This window comes from Lontra canadensis, unplaced genomic scaffold, assembly GCF_010015895.1.
Source record: "Lontra canadensis isolate GAN:19392208 unplaced genomic scaffold, GSC_riverotter_1.0 scaffold194, whole genome shotgun sequence".
NCBI lineage: Eukaryota > Metazoa > Chordata > Mammalia > Carnivora > Mustelidae > Lontra > Lontra canadensis.
Genome location: NW_022631188.1, coordinates 112,881 through 128,161, shown reverse-complemented (window position 1 = coordinate 128,161; position 15,281 = coordinate 112,881). Strand labels below are relative to the sequence as shown.

The 15,281-nt window shown below is 45.2% G+C and overlaps 1 protein-coding gene and 1 long non-coding RNA gene across 2 annotated transcripts; one reads left to right on the top strand and one right to left on the bottom strand.

Moving 5' to 3' along the window:
- The first annotated feature begins 1,452 nt into the window (after positions 1 to 1,452).
- On the top strand, positions 1,453 to 2,562 carry LOC116861246. The gene is made up of 2 exons (XR_004381453.1): positions 1,453 to 1,573; positions 2,341 to 2,562. It is a non-coding gene; the product is annotated as an uncharacterized LOC116861246 (long non-coding RNA).
- On the bottom strand, positions 1,569 to 14,730 carry ZKSCAN8 (zinc finger with KRAB and SCAN domains 8). Its single transcript, XM_032847786.1, has 6 exons — positions 14,562 to 14,730; positions 7,496 to 8,016; positions 6,749 to 6,887; positions 4,522 to 4,613; positions 4,092 to 4,215; positions 1,569 to 3,546 (listed from the first exon to the last, which is right to left on the bottom strand). The coding sequence occupies exons 2-6, from the start codon at positions 7,910 to 7,912 to the stop codon at positions 2,585 to 2,587; spliced, it is 1,734 nt and encodes a 577-aa protein (XP_032703677.1). The 5' UTR covers positions 7,913 to 8,016; positions 14,562 to 14,730; the 3' UTR covers positions 1,569 to 2,584.
- Positions 14,731 to 15,281: the final 551 nt, after the last annotated feature.

Genomic DNA, 15,281 nt, shown 5'->3' with positions numbered 1-15,281 from the left:
AAACCAACCTTGATAGTTCCTTTAAGTCACAGTCTTTCCTTTTTTTTTTTTTTAAAGATTTTATTTATTTATTTGACAGAGAGAGCGAGCGAGAGAGAGAGAGAGATCACAAGTAGGCAGAGAGGCAGGCAGAGAGAGAGGGGGAAGCAGGCTCCCTGCTGAGCAGAGAGCCTGACGTGGGGCTTGATCCCAGGACCCTGAGATCATGACCTGAGCCTAAGGCAGAGGCTTAACCCACTGAGCCACCCAGGTGCCCGGCACAGTCTTTCCTTATTTATCCCAGCATCATACTAATCTTTCTAGGCATATTTTCTTTTCTCTGAATTCCTGCCAGATGCTTAGTAATTATAGATTTAAGTAGCATGACTACACATTACTGTGAGTAGAGAGATGTTAGCTGGTACACTTACAGGCATTTTAGTATGTTGTTCTGAGAGCTTTTACCAGAATAGAAGACAAGTGCTCCTCGGAACTACGTGGGAGGACTGTGTGGATGTGTGCACGTATTAACCCTCTGATGGTGTACCCATCCTAAACAGTATCTGCACACAGGCAGCACTGGCAGAATTGGTATCCTACAGAGGGTAAAGGCACAATTGAAGCAGACAGCAAGGATCTAGAAACCACCAGATTTGTTTCTGGTTTCTTGAATTTTCAAGTACAAGGGAATGAGGAATGGAATTCCCTTCAAGTGCAAGGGAACCTATAGGCCAAAAGAAAAAAAAAGGAGAATAAGAAAACAAAGGATAATGGAAAGCACTGTTCTGAGAAAGTTAACCAAGCAAGCCACGATGACAAATGACAGATGGGTATCACTCGCTCAGTGAAACAGGGGTGATGTTGTTAGTGATCAGGGTGGGCCACAGTGGGTCAGAGAAAGGATTTTATAGAGAAGGAATTCATGACCCAAAGGCAGACCTTTATGATGAAAGATTTTATGACCTTTTGAAAAACATCAATACATGTTAGTAAGTGTTGTTCCTGTTTAGAACAGTCAGTGTGAAGTTGTGTAACTTCTCCTGGCGTGCGTCCTAGTCTCCTGAATAGGATTAGTGGAATCAATTCCAATTCTGAAAGCTGATTTTGGAAAAAAGCCAAAAGTAACTCCAGTCCAAATGTGATGAACAAGTGGGTAATGGTCAAAAATGAGACGTTACTCAGGGGTCCGTGTCTTCCAAATATTTGGAGGAGCGGTAGTGCTACCGGGCTAACCGGAAGTGCCAAATTTAAAGGACAAACCATGTTTGGATGCATAGAGTCTGGTCTGTTATTTAACCCAACCTTGTCACTTTACAGAATATCCTTTGGTACACTGAAAGCCTCCAAGAAAGATAGTGCCTGGTGATAATGAGTTAAGATACTGTGTCTGCTGGATTACACACGGAGTTCACCAGAATTTAGGAGATGAGGAGCTGTGAGGGGAAGTATTCAACAGATCGCCACGGGGACACACAGAGCTAATGGCAAGAAACAGATGGAGAATGAAGGGTGAGGGGCTAAGGCCATCTGATGAGGTGGGAGCAGGGTGACGACAGGAGTGACAGACTGTCCTGTCAGGGGTTTGTGCAGACTGGTAAGAACCTGAGAGGGCAGTACTGTAATGGGCCAGGCGAGCTGTGTGTACATTCTTTGTAAGGATTTTTAGGTCTTCTTCAAGCACCTCTGTCTCCCCTTTCTCCCATGTGATGCAGTAACTAGGATAGTGTCACCACCTCTGTGTACCACAGTGTACCGTGGGAAGGTGGAAAGGAGAGCCACAAGTCACCAAAAGGTACAACCACCCGAGCTCAAGAGCAGCCAGGCTGAGTCTCCACTCACCTCTTTCTCTGCTTCATTCCCACAACCATCACCTCCTTTGCGGACACACGCACGGGGGCTGGGGGTGGTGAAGGATACGTATGGACGCTCAATGACTCACTGGAGTCAGGGAAGGTGAGATATGAAGAAAAATGCTGCAGTGCTGTTAGAAATATAGCATTCTGAGTTTGCGTGGGAATATGGTTTTCTGACTATCAGAACATCAGAATAAAACAAAATGCACACTTAAGCATAAATACATTAAGTGTCTGTAAAAATTTCCCTAGAACTAGGTTCTCAGGAAGCTAAGTACAAAATAAATTTCACACAGATGCTGCTTCAAACTCTAAAGTGGCTTCTCAGATCAGATGTGCAGCACAAGTGCACCTCAGGGAGGTAAATGGGGGAAGGGAATCACAGGAGACGGGAGGAAGCAAAGGAACCAGGAGTAGCCTCTCTCAAAACCTACAACTACTCCTCAAAAGACAAAATTAAGTGCCTCCATGACAAGCAACTTGCTCTAACGCTATTTTGTTTCTAAAGGATACATCAGGCCATCAGGAGCTCCACTCCCTCAGACACCTCCCCGGACAGTCAAACTAACCCACCTCATCAAGGCACTGGCCCAGACTACTGAAGAGCTACTCTAATCCACCACCACGATCCGTTCTGACCCTGGTGAGGTTGCAGTGATGACACACTTTCTTTTTACTACACTGAAAGAGCCTCACCAGCATGTGGTTTCTCTAATGGGGAATAATGCCCAAACTACGACTGTGCTTTGTTCCTAAACTCCTATGGATTCAGATTTTTCTCCACTGTGGATTCTCTGATGCCGAATGAGACTTGACCTCTGAATAAAGGCTTTCCCACACTCATTACATTGATAGGGCTTCTCCCCTGTGTGAATTCTCAGATGCTGTATGAGGCCCGTGTTCCCATTGAAAGCTTTCCCACATTCTTTACATTTATAGGGTCTTTCTCCAGTGTGGATTCTCTGATGTTCAATAAGGCCTGACTTCTGACTGAAGGCCCTCCCACACTCATTGCATTTGTAGGGTTTTTCCCCAGTGTGGCTTCTCTGATGGCCAATAAGATGTGAGCTCCGCCTGAAGGTTTTCCCACACTCATCACACTCATAGGGCTTCTCCCCAGTGTGGATTCTCTGATGTCCAATGAGGTGAGAGCTATGACTGAAAGCTTTCCCACACTCATTACATTCATAGGGTCTCTCCCCACTGTGGATTCTCTGGTGCAGAATAAGGCCCGCACTCTGACTGAAAGCCTTCCCACACTGATTGCACTGATATGGCTTCTCCCCAGTATGGATTCTCTGGTGCAGGATCAGGCCTGTGTTTTGACTGAAGGCTTTACCACACTCCTTACAGTGATAGCGCTTTACTTTGTTGTGGATATCCTGATGGGAAAGAAGGGCTGACCTGTAACTGAAGGCTTTACCGCACACGTTACACTGATAGGGTTTCTCCCCAGTGTGGATTCTCCAGTGGCGAACAAGGCCCGAGCTCTGAGCAAAGCTCTTCCCACATTCATCACATTTATGTCGTCTCTCCTGGGTGGGATTTCCCCGCTGCCTCTCTAATCTGCCCAGAAGATCTCGGGCTTCTCCATGCTCAAGACCCCCGATAACATCCCCGTTGCATTTGGCAGCTGTCTCTCCGTGTGGTTGGATTCCAGTAGATATTACCTGTTTCGAAGATAATTCCCTGTTCTCATTCCTGGTCTCACCACCTGAAATTAAAATGTGGGAAACATCAAGCCAATGTCACTTTCTATTCTCTATGTTAAAAAGGAATTGAACATCAGGGAAATATACATGGAAAACTGGCAGGACATACAAAGCTGCCACCTGCCTCCAAATGCTGTCACAATACAGCATACAGAAGGAGAAGAAAGCAGGGTCAAACACAAGTACCACAGGCCAAATGGGGAAGAAGTGCCAGGAACGAAGAGGGGTTGGGCGGGGGGGGGGGGGGGGGGGGCAGAAATGGAAAAAGCCACAGTCACTGAAAGGGCGGAGCACAACGAACGTAACAGGGTGAAATCCAGGTAAAGATTCCATGGGACTGGGAGCAGAAAAAATGAGTCCCACTGCACAGAACAGTAGCCAAGGTACGTCCTGGCTTGGAGAGCTGAAGTCCACTTTATAGCACTGTTTCTCTCTGTTAGTTCCTGAGTTTGAACTCAACAATGTCTTTCAGAAAGCTCACAGCTACCATCGCAAAACAAAGAAACAAAACACCTTAACTGATAACAATAACCAGAGCTCTCCTTACCCAGGGAGAACATGTTTCGGTAATTCTCTGCCCTGTTATCTCTACTGGGATCCTTCTGGGATGGATCAAGAAGCCACTCCTCTCGAATTAGGGACACAGCCATGTCTTCGATCTTCTCTAAAGTCTGAAACAAAACAAAATCCCCATGTGGGACTGGCACTGTTCCATAGCTCCAGCCCAGAGTATCGGAAGTCCGCCAGGCTTGGAGAGGATCAGGAGGTGGGAACGTACTGTGTAAAGGGATCTCAAGAAGCTGGGAAGAGGAGAGAAATGCACCAGATTTGCTGGGGTTAGGGAAAATCAAGAAACATGCAAAAAGAATCTGGGGCAACTCCTGGTCAGTATGGGTACAGAGTCCAGACAGAAGGTAGATGCCACCCACGCTGTCAAGCAGAGCTACCGGGTTTCAGGGAGAAGGGGTACAACTCACCTGGAACCCTGCTGTGAGAAGTGTTGCTGTCATCTCCTGGTCTCCAGGACTTCCCTTCTGGGAAGGGGTAGGACTCTGAGAAGTAGAGATGGCTAAGAGAGGAGAAAGGAGCGGAGTGAGACCAGTGCTGTCCCATAGCTGCGGCAGCCAGCGCTAACCCATTCCAAAGATGCTTGTATTTCAGAACATGTGCTTGTCACAGATTTTGCACATAAAATGCTGAAGGACCCCGGGCTGGCTCGGCAGGAGCATGCAGGTCTGCATCTCAGGGTCGTAAGCTGAAATCCCACACTAGGTACAGAGGTTCCTTAAATAAACTTAAAAAAAAAAAACTTTAAAAAATAAAAAGTATAAAATAGAATGCTTATATCTTGGGCTCTGGGTCTATACCTATGGCTGCACACAAGACAGCACTTTGATGTCCTACTCAGCCTGAAGTTACATGTCAAAAATAGAGTACCGGTTTACTTTTTAAAATTTTTATTATTTTTAAAATTTATTTTATTTGTGAGAGAGAGAGAGAGCAAGAGCAGAGGGAAGAGGGAGAAGCAGACTCCCCGCTGAACAGAGAGCCAATCCCAGGACCCTGAGATCATGACTTGAGCTGAAGGCAGATGCTTAACTGGCTGAGCCGCCCAGGTGCCCCTGACTACTGGTTTCCTAACAGGAACTGCTTTAGAGTTTCTTCTCTCTCACCAAAGCTACTTTCTATCCTTGTGCCTCTGTACGGTGTTTCTTTAGGTCCTGATCTCATTGGCAAATGGAATATGAGAACCAATTTATCTCTGTTAACTCTATTACCTTTCTGAAATGTCTACCATGACTGCCACTATCTGCTTCCTACAGATATCAGACATTGCAATACCAAAATTAACAGACTACTGCGTCTTGGGCAATAGGCTTTAGAACTTCAGACAACAACCATATTACTAACTCAAATATTAAAAATCAGTTTACATGGAACAAACTACTATAAATCACATAAATGAAAAAAAAAAGGAATGCGGAGCAAGTATGAGAGGAGACTAGAACATCTTGTTCTGCAAGAAGGTAAGAAGTTCTCAAAAAACAATGGGGAAATTTCAAAAGGCTGGAGGAGCCAGACTGAAGGGGCCTCCTCTGACCAAATCTGAGACAATTTAAGCATCAAAATAAAGATGGTGACAAAATAAAGATAGATATAGGTATTTTATTTCTGGAATAAAATAAGACCTTTTGAGTCCATACTAACAAATTAACGAATAAAATAAAATAGGGAGGAGGGAACACTCTCTATTACAACACATAAATGTAGAAGGCATGACACAGAAAATCATCATTTTGTAAGTCTTAGTCATCACTGATTCATTCATGCAGCATCAATGAAAATTAAACTCGTGTTTTGGCAACAAAAGTTTGATGAGGACCAGATACTTAAACACACTCAAGAGTATCTCTCCACAAATTACTTACTAATTACAAAGGGAAAAATAGTAACTTTATGGTGATTAACCTAGCAAGAATAACCGTCATCAAAGATGCCAACAAGAGTAACAGGACAAATGCCTGTGGTACAGCAGCAAAGGAGGCAACGGCCCTGCCGGGTGCTCCAGCCACATACATACAACTGGAATTTATGTGTAAGGAAATGTCACATAAACCCAAACTGCAGCCACTCTATAAAATAAGCGACCTGTATTCATCAAGAATGTCAAAGTCATGAAAGGCAAAGAAAGGCTGAGGAACTATTTCAAATTAAAGGAGTCTATAGAGACACGGTAACTGCCTGCAAAGGGTAATCTTGGACTGGACTCCAGAAGAACATTACTGGGACAACTGGCAACAGAAATATGAGCTGTGGACCCGATTAGTAATGGATCAGTGTGACATCTCCTCACTGTGATGCATTTATTGTGGCTATCCAAGACAATGTTTTAGTCTGAGGAGTTATATACTAAAACAGTTACAAAGAAAATGGCTTGATTCCAGCAAAACCTCAAAAACGCCTATGTTGCTACTATACTGGGATAAAGAAATGTATGAAGATATAAAAATCCCCGAGTTCTTTAATTTGTTCACGAATTTACCAACGGGACTGACAGTCTGTCTTTGAAGCCTAGGTAAACATTCAAACCCAGATCTTAGGACTGGTCTGTAAACAGAAATTCCACTTCCTGGTTCTCTAGGAACTCAACAGGCACTTTCTTTTCTACTCCTCCCTCCTTGTCAATGAAATCTGGCCCCTCACCTCTCTCTTGTGGCCCTTGGGGCACTGGAGATTTGTGCTGGGTTGCCACAGATCGGAGTGGAGCATCTGGAAGCTCTGGTGCAGACTCTGAATGCACCACCTCCTCCCAGAGTCCATGTCCATGTGCACGGGCTGGGACCTGAGGACAATGGGACAGCTGCATTACAAGAAATTCCTTCATGAAAGGAAGCAAACATTATGAGGACCAAGAGCACAACTATAAGGCTATGTACTTGTTAAAAGGAAGAAGAATTTCATCTACTTCCTAAGGGCAGTAAGAACACAAACATATCATATAGCACCGAAAGGCATCATTTCTGCTGATGCCCTTCCTGCCTTTTGCACCTGCAAGGCATGGGAAGAGAGATAAATGGAAACTTAAAGCAGGGCTATTAGATAGAAAAAACTTTTGATAACACCAAAGAAACCTGAGGTCTGGTCTCAGATCTGCCTTTATGAGCGCCCAGAGAAATTCAAGTAACTGAAGCTCTCTGTATAGCAGTTTCCCACCTGGCAAACAGGAACAATCATAGTCGCAAGGATGTTATGAGGATAAAAAAGGTACACACAGCCTTCGCAAAAATAAAAAGAACTCTACAGATACAAGCCACGCTGCGCTAGAGCTGCGTCCATCCTCCTACAACACAAACAGGACGCCCGGCATTTATTCTCCCGCTGCGGAGCTCATGTCCCTCCAGGCCGCTTCCAGACCTCCCAGTCCCAGCGTGCACGCCACCTTCTGCTTACCGGCCGCCCTAGTATGTCAATCTGCCTTTCCAAGTCCTCCAGCAGGGTCACCACCTCCTCTCCGTTCTCCAGCTGATGTTCCTTCACCAGCGTTTGCAGCTCCTCAGGCAGGATGGTCAGGAACTGCTCCAGCACCAGCAGCTCCAAGATCTGCTCCTTGGTGTTCAAATCCGGCCTTAGCCACTGATGGCAAAGTGCGCGGAGTTGGATCAGAGCTTCTCGGGGCCCTAATGTCTCCTGGTAGCATAACTTCCTGAAGCGCAGGCGGAATAGCTCTTGGCCAGGAGGGTTATTTTCATGCAGACTGGATTCCTGGTCCCAGCCATGATCTTCCTCTACCTTGACGATGACAAGGTCTTCCTCAGGAGCTTGGTCAGATGGGGATGGGGCTAACGACTTTCTTGATTCTGTTGCCATTTAGGGCTGGAGCAGCTCCGGAGGCTCGTCCCCACTACCTTCTTTATCTTCTCAAGAACCTTCCAAGGAGCTCTTCAGTAAGTGCAATACTTGGGGTAGAGAAACTGCCAAACAATATTAAAGCAAGACAAATTTACTAAGACACCTTAACCAGCTCCTTACCACAGCATATCCCTCATGGCTCAGTCATTTAAGTGATCCTCTCCACCATTCCAGAAGTAACTCCTTACCTCCTTAGCTTTCTGCCACACTGAACACCCATCTGGGCAATATTCCCTTCCTTCTGCTTCCTCTCTCTGGGGCTGTGGTATACAGCAAACAAAGTCAGGAAACCATGCAGACTGGGTCTAACTGAAGATCTGCACTTAACCTCAGCTGGTCCTCAAGTGATGCTGATGAACTTTCAGCATTTGCTACACCAGTGATACCATTTCTACCCATTTCAGCTCTCAACTCAGCCCTCACACTCAACAGATGAATCTCTGTATAATCTAGCTCAGGGTATTGTCTAGAACCGTCCTAACACCATAGGCTCTTCTCCACCTAAGTCATTATCCTACTGTGCTCTCCATCCTCCCTCCTGTCTCAAGGCTAACCACTTCCACTGTGGACCTTATCTCCCTCTACAACTCTCTTTGGAGCACTGGTCCTGCCTCTCAAAGGAACCTAAATGCCCTAACACACCTGTGACCCAAAAGTCTAGTGCCACACACTAATGACCTTTTATAAATAAAAGCACACAGTAGGTAGTCTTTTGAGACTGACATCTTTCACTTAGCGTAATACATATGAGGTCATCAATGCTATAAAATGTACCAGCAGTTTATTCCTTATATGGATGTATGTTTATCCATTCTGAATTGAGAGATAATCTCAAGGCATTTTCAATTTTTGATGATTACAAGCAAAGCCACTATGAGTATCTACTATGAGTTTTTGTGTGAACATGTTTTCATTTCACCTGGGTAAATATCTAAAAGTAAAACTGCTGGGTCATATAGTAGGCTATGTATAACTTCATAAGAAACTGCAAAACTGGGCGCCTGGGTGGCTCAGTGGGTTAAGCCTCTGCCTTCAGCTCAGGTCATGATCTCAGGGTCCTGGGATCGAGTCCCGCATCGGGCTCTCTGCTCAGCGGGGAGCCTGCTTCCCTCTCTCTCTCTCTCTCTCTGCCTGCCTCTCCATCTACTTGTGATCTCTCTCTGTCAAATAAATAAATAAAAAATCTTTAAAAAAAAAAAAAAAAAAAAAAAAGAAACTGCAAAACTGTTTTCTAAAGTGGCTGTAACACTTTGCATTTCACTATCAGTATGTAAGAACTGCCGTTGCTTCATATCCTGACAAGCAATTGATATTGTTTTATTTTTAATTTTAGATATCTGAGTGTGTAATGGTATCTCAATATGGTTTTAATTTGCATTTTCCTTCTGACCAATAATGTCGAGCATCCTTTCACATGCTTATTTGCCATCCGTAGATCTTTGGTGAAGTGTCTGCTCAAAACTTTTGTCTGTTTTCAAAATTAGTTCTCTTTCGAGTTTGAGAATTCCTTACATATTCTGGATACAAGGCCTTTATAAGATATATGATTTGCAAGTATTTCCTCTTCACACCTTCAACAGTGCCTTTTGAAGAACAGAAATTCTTAACTTTTGGAAGTCAAACTGGTCAATTTTTTTCTTTTAGGGACTGTGCTTTTGGGGTCATATCTAAGAAACCTTTGCTTAATCCATGGTCACCAAGATTTCCTCCTGTTTCTTTCTAAAAGTTTTATAGCTTTAAGTTTTACCTTAGGTTTATCATCCATTTTGAGGGTTTTTTGGGGGGTTTAAGTAAAATCTACACCCAGCCTGAGGCTCAAACTCACAATCCCGAGATCAAGAGTTGCACACTTCACCTGCAGAGTATGAGCAAGGCAGGCGCCCCAAATTCTGAGTTAATTCTTACATAGACAGAGTCTGAAATGTGAACAGCACACAGATACCAAATTGTTCCAGCGCTATTTGCAGAAAGGATTACTCTTACCCACTTTGCCCATCTTTGTCTAAAACCAACGGGCCACGTATGCATGGACCTATTTCCGGAATCTCTGTTCTGTTCCACTGACCTACACCTTTATCCTTTCACCAAACCAAGCTGTCTTGATTACTGTGGCTTTCAAAATCTTGAAATCAAGTACCAAAGTCCTGCAACTTTATTGTGGATTTTTAAAATTGTTTAAAAAAAATTTTTTTAAGATTTTATTTGACTGAGAGAGAGACATGGCGAGAGATGGAACACAAGGAGGGGGAGTGGGAGAGAGAGAAGCAGGCCTCTGAGCAGAGAGCCCAATTCGCGGCTAGACCCCAGGACCCTGGGATCATGACCCGAGCTGAAGGCAGCCACTCAACGACTGAGCCACCCAGGCGCCCTGTTTTAATTTTTTTTTTTTTTTAAGATTTTATTCATTTATTTGACAGAGAGAGATCACAAGCAGGCAGAGAGGCAGGCAGAGAGAGAGGAGGAAGCAGGCTCCCTGCTGAGCAGAGAGCCCGATGCGGGGCTCGATCCCAGGACCCTGAGATCATGACCTGAGCCGAAGGCAGCGGCTTAACCCACTGAGCCACCCAGGCGCCCTGTTTTAATTTTTCTAATTCCATTGACTTCTGATATAAATTCCTACAAAAAGAAATCCTGGACTAGGATTTGCGCTGAATCTATAGCTCACTGACATTTTAATCTCCATTCTGTAAACACAGTCTGTCTCTCCATTTATTGAAGCCTTCCCTGATTGCTTTTGTTAGTGTCCAAACTACATATTCTTAAAGGACAAAATAAAATATTTTCTCCTTTAAAATCCTTTCTTGGAGTGCCTGGCTCAGTTGGAAGAGCATGTGACTCTTGATGTCAGGTCTGTGAGTTCATGCACCACAATGAGTGTAGAGCTTACTTATAAAAAAAAAAAAAAAAAAAGGAAAAAATCAAGTAAAATCCTTTCTTGATGACTCCAATTGGAAGTGACTGCCCTCTTCCTTATACTTGTTGCATAAATGTTTATCATTTTACTTTATTTGTGATGGTCAAGTGATTTTTATTTTAGGAATATGCTAATACAACATTGGAAAATGTATTCTCTCATCATATTCACAGAAAAAATGCATAACTTTTTTTTTAAAGGTTTTATTTATTTGACAGAGAGAGATCACAAGTAGGCAGAGAGGCAGGAGGAGAGAGAGGAAGAAGCAGGCTCCCTGCTGAGCAGAGAGCCCGATGCGGGGCTTGATCTCAGGACCCTGAGATCATGACCTGAGCCGAAGGCAGAGGCTTTAACCCCCTGAGCCAGCCAGGTGCCCCATAACTTGTTTTTTTTTTTAACGTTACTTTTTCTTGTAGTTATATATTATTAGTTGCAAGAAGTTTTGACTTCCTAACTTAATTGTATATTCCCAATGAGTACAGATCTATATCTTTTATTGATTGAATTGAAGAACATGCAAAAGCTATTATTTATAATACCTAACACAGAATATATCTATATTTGCTGAAAAGCAAGGTTTAGATACGAACCTGGAGGTCCAAAGAGTTCACTAATAGGGTCCTATTTCTTTGTGGGATATGTCCTATGGCCTTTATCTTTGGTAACAGACATCACCTCTCACTGGCACTTACAGTGGTTAAGTGGTCTTCCTGCTTTTTGGTTATTCTTTTATCCCATTTGTGTTCCACACTGCTGCCTGCTGCGAGTTGAACTGTGTGCTCCCAAAAGATTATGCTGAGGTCCTAACCCTTGATCCCTGTGAATGTCACCTAATTTAGAAGTAGGGTTTTTGCAGATGTAATCAGGTCAAGATGAGGTTACACTAGAGTAGAGAAGGGCTTTATACAGTATGACTGGTATACTTTTAAGAAGAGAAGAGACACAGAGATTGAGACATACAAAGAAAGGGCCGTGTGAACACAGACACAGAAGAAAACTATCTGACTACAGAGGCAGAGATCAGGAGTTAGGCAGCCACAAGCCAAGGAATGCCAGTAACAACCAGAAGCTAGAAGAGCGTAGCCCTACCAACCCCTTGACTTTGGACTTTTGGCATCCATAACTGTGAGAGAATAGATTTCTGCTGTGTTAAGCCACTCAACTTGTGATACTTTGTTATAGTTATGTTACCCTATGAAATTAATAATGTGCTAGAGAGACTGTTTCAACAAATATGTAATACAACTCACCACTTTAAAATCTTACAACAAAGAACCCAACTCTTCAGCCCAATACCCAACGCCCTTTACGGTACGTATACCTGCCTACCTTTATCTGCTATAAGCTTACCTTCATATAGCTTTTTCCAAATGTGGCTTTTTTTTTTTTTTTAAAGATTTTATTTATTTATTTGACAGAGAGAGAGATCACAAGTAGCGAGAGAGGCAGGAGGGGTGGGGGGTGGGGAAGCAGGCTCCCTGTGGAGCAGAGAGCCCGACTCAGGGCTCGATCCCAGGACCCTGGGATCATGACCCGAGCTGAAGGCAGAGGCTTAACTCACTGAGCCACCCGGAGCCCCTCTTACATCCTCTTTTAAGAACACCGGGTCAAGGGGCGCCTGGGGGGCTCAGGTAAGCATGGGACTCTTAGTTTTGGCTCAGGTCTTAAACTCTGGGTGGTGAGATGGACCCTGGGGAGGGCTCTGCACTCAGCAAGGAGTCTGCTTGAGATTCTCTCCCTCTGTCCCTCCTGCCTGAGCTCTCGATCTCTCTCAAATAAATAAACAGGGGCACCTGGGGGGCCCAGTCAGTTAAACATTTGCCTTCAGTTCAGGTCATGGTCCCAGGATCCAGTGATTGCAGGAGTCCCCTTCTCTCTCTCCCTTTGTCCCTCCCCACTGCTTGTATGTGAGCACATGTACACTCTCTCTCAAACAAATAAATAAATAAATAAAATCTTTATAAATAAATAATTCTCTTTTTAAAAGTACCTAGTCAAGTTTGTTTATTTAGGAAGTTAAACTAGTCAATCTGCAAAGCCTCTTCTAATCTCAAATGCTATATAATCCTGTCAACTACCAAAGGTACAACTCAGATTTTATTTATTATTTTTTTAAACATTGTTTTGTCAGCATTTTGGAGGGAGGGTGGAGAAGATTTAGTTATTTCAGAGAGAAAGAAAGCAGAGGCAGAAGGAGAGAATCTCAAGCAGTCTCCTTGTTGAGCTCGATCGTGGGGCTCCATCTCAGGACCCTGAGATGACCTGAGCCCAAATCAAGAGTCAGAAGCTTGGGACCCCTGGGCAGCTCAGCAGTTAAGCGTCTGCTTTCAACTCTGGTCATGATCCCAGGGTGCTGGGATCCAGTCCTGCCTTCAGCTCCCTGCTCAGTAGGAAGCCTGCTCTTCCCTCTGCCTGCTGCTCCCCCTACTTGTGGGCTCTCTCTCTGACAAATAAACTAATTAAATCTTAAAAAAAAAAAAAAAAAAAAAAGAGTCTGGAGCTTACGCTACTGAGCCACCCAGGTGCCCCAGAACTCAGATTTTAAAGCATTATTCTTTTAAGAGGTGAGAAGGAATATTTCCTTCCTTTGGACTAAGTTAGTCTACTTTGGGAAGTTTGGGAACTGAAAATAAAACAAATCAAAACAAGAAAGAGATTTTTCAGGCTTTAAAGGTCAAGAAAAAATAAGTGAGGCAAAAACTGTCCTTAAGAGTTATCTCCAGGGGCGCCTGGGTGGTTCAGGGGGTTAAAGCCTCTGCCTTCGGCTCAGGTCATGATCTCAGGGTCCTGGGATCAAGCCCCGCGTCGGGCTCTCTGCTCAGCAGGGAGCCTGCTTCCCCCTCTCTCTCTGCCTGTGATCTCTGTCAAATAAATAAAATCTTAAAAAAAAAAAAAGTTATCTCCAACCGCAGAAGCCGGTTTTAATACCGACCACACTTCACACCACCCACAGCACTAATTCAAAATACTTAGGCATCTGTTAAGTCAATGATTACTGCATAAATGCTCTTAACTGAACCAAACGACCGAAATCTGGATTGTTCTCAGAACGGAAGCGGCAGTCTTCACGCTGCCCGACAGAATGACTCGCGAGCGGATGGGGCTCCTCCCGAAGAGCTCCAGGCATGTACTTCAGCGACCCTTGATACACGAGCTACGTGTTTCGAGTAAGGCTGAATTCCAGATGTGAAAAATGTGTCTTCTGTACAATGACCCAGGCAACACACCACCATTTTCTGAATACACCACAAAGAGCAGAGTAACAGCAAAAATCGGTTTCCAAGGATAATTAGGGTTTCCAAAAGCAAAATATTGAGGCCAAAAAAAAAGGGGGGGGGTGGGGATCGTACTGTGAAGGAAATGCAAAAGAACTGCGAAGTAAAACCAATTCAGACGGTGGACGCGCCGGGATAAAAGACAACGTGCGGGCGGTTTCCCGTGTTAAGATAGGTAACATCACAAAAAGAGGGGCGGGAAGAAGAAAGCGACCCGCCAGGGCAGGGTCCCTGTCAGAGAGTCTGGGGCCGCGGCCTAGGCTTGCGCCCGCGGGGGACCAACCCCCGAACCCCCTGCAGTCCCGGGCCCCCCCGGCGTCCTGGCCCCTCTCCAGACCCTCAGGTCGGTCCCCAGCGGCGGCCTAGTCTGGCCACAAAGCGCTCCCCTCCTCCACCTGGAGCCCGAACCGTTACTCACCGCGAGCAACAGGGGCGGCCCGGGGTGGGGAAGGCGGGCTGCAGAGGACCCACGGACCCGGAGGAGCGGCGGGGAGGAACCCGGGAGAAAGCCGCAACCGGACCAGGGCCCTCCGGCCCGTAACTTCCAAACCCGCGGAGGCACGACATCGACCAACGCGCATCTTGTCTCGAGGCACTTCCGGAAGCTCTCTAGGAACCCGGGAGGTCTGGAAGCTCTATGGTCGGCCGGCGGAGGGCTTCGGCTCGCCTGCGCCTGCGCGGCGCTGGGTCCGCGGGTGCTAGGGTGAAGGTCGGCGTAGGCGCGGGTCCTGCAAACCGTTAGAGACCTGCCAGTTGCTTGAGGAATTCCTGCCCGCCACAGTTCATAGCCTTTGGGTTCCCCTTTGGCACCGAGTACAACTTACAGTGTCATGTTCAAAAAGTCATGGTGATTGAGTATAAATGCCCAACGAATCTTTACAGGCGTTCAGCCCTTTCCTAGCTGGCTGAACCGTAACCTCACAAAACCTGCTTCGCAGTTGAGCGTTTGAAATGCTGTTTGTGAGGGACGCTTCACTAGTGGACCCTAGTTTCCACACCACAAAGTTAGGGAAACAGATCTACGTTCACATCTGCGTTCATTCTTTTGTTGCCTGAAAGAACCTCAGCAGGTTACTGAGGACTACGGCCAGGGAGACAGTGGTTCAAGCTGCTCCGAGAACTGCTCCCGAGCTGGTTC

Bases quoted from the DNA above. Each gene is read 5' to 3' on its own strand.
- ZKSCAN8 (XM_032847786.1), bottom strand. From the start codon at position 7,912: ATGGCAACAGAATCAAGAAAGTCGTTAGCCCCATCCCCATCTGACCAA. The intron at 6,888-7,495 runs GTAAGCAGAAGG...CATTGTCCTCAG, and splicing joins TTGACATACTAGGGCGGCCG to GTCCCAGCCCGTGCACATGG. The intron at 3,547-4,091 runs GTAAGGAGAGCT...TTTTAATTTCAG, and splicing joins CCGAAACATGTTCTCCCTGG to GTGGTGAGACCAGGAATGAG.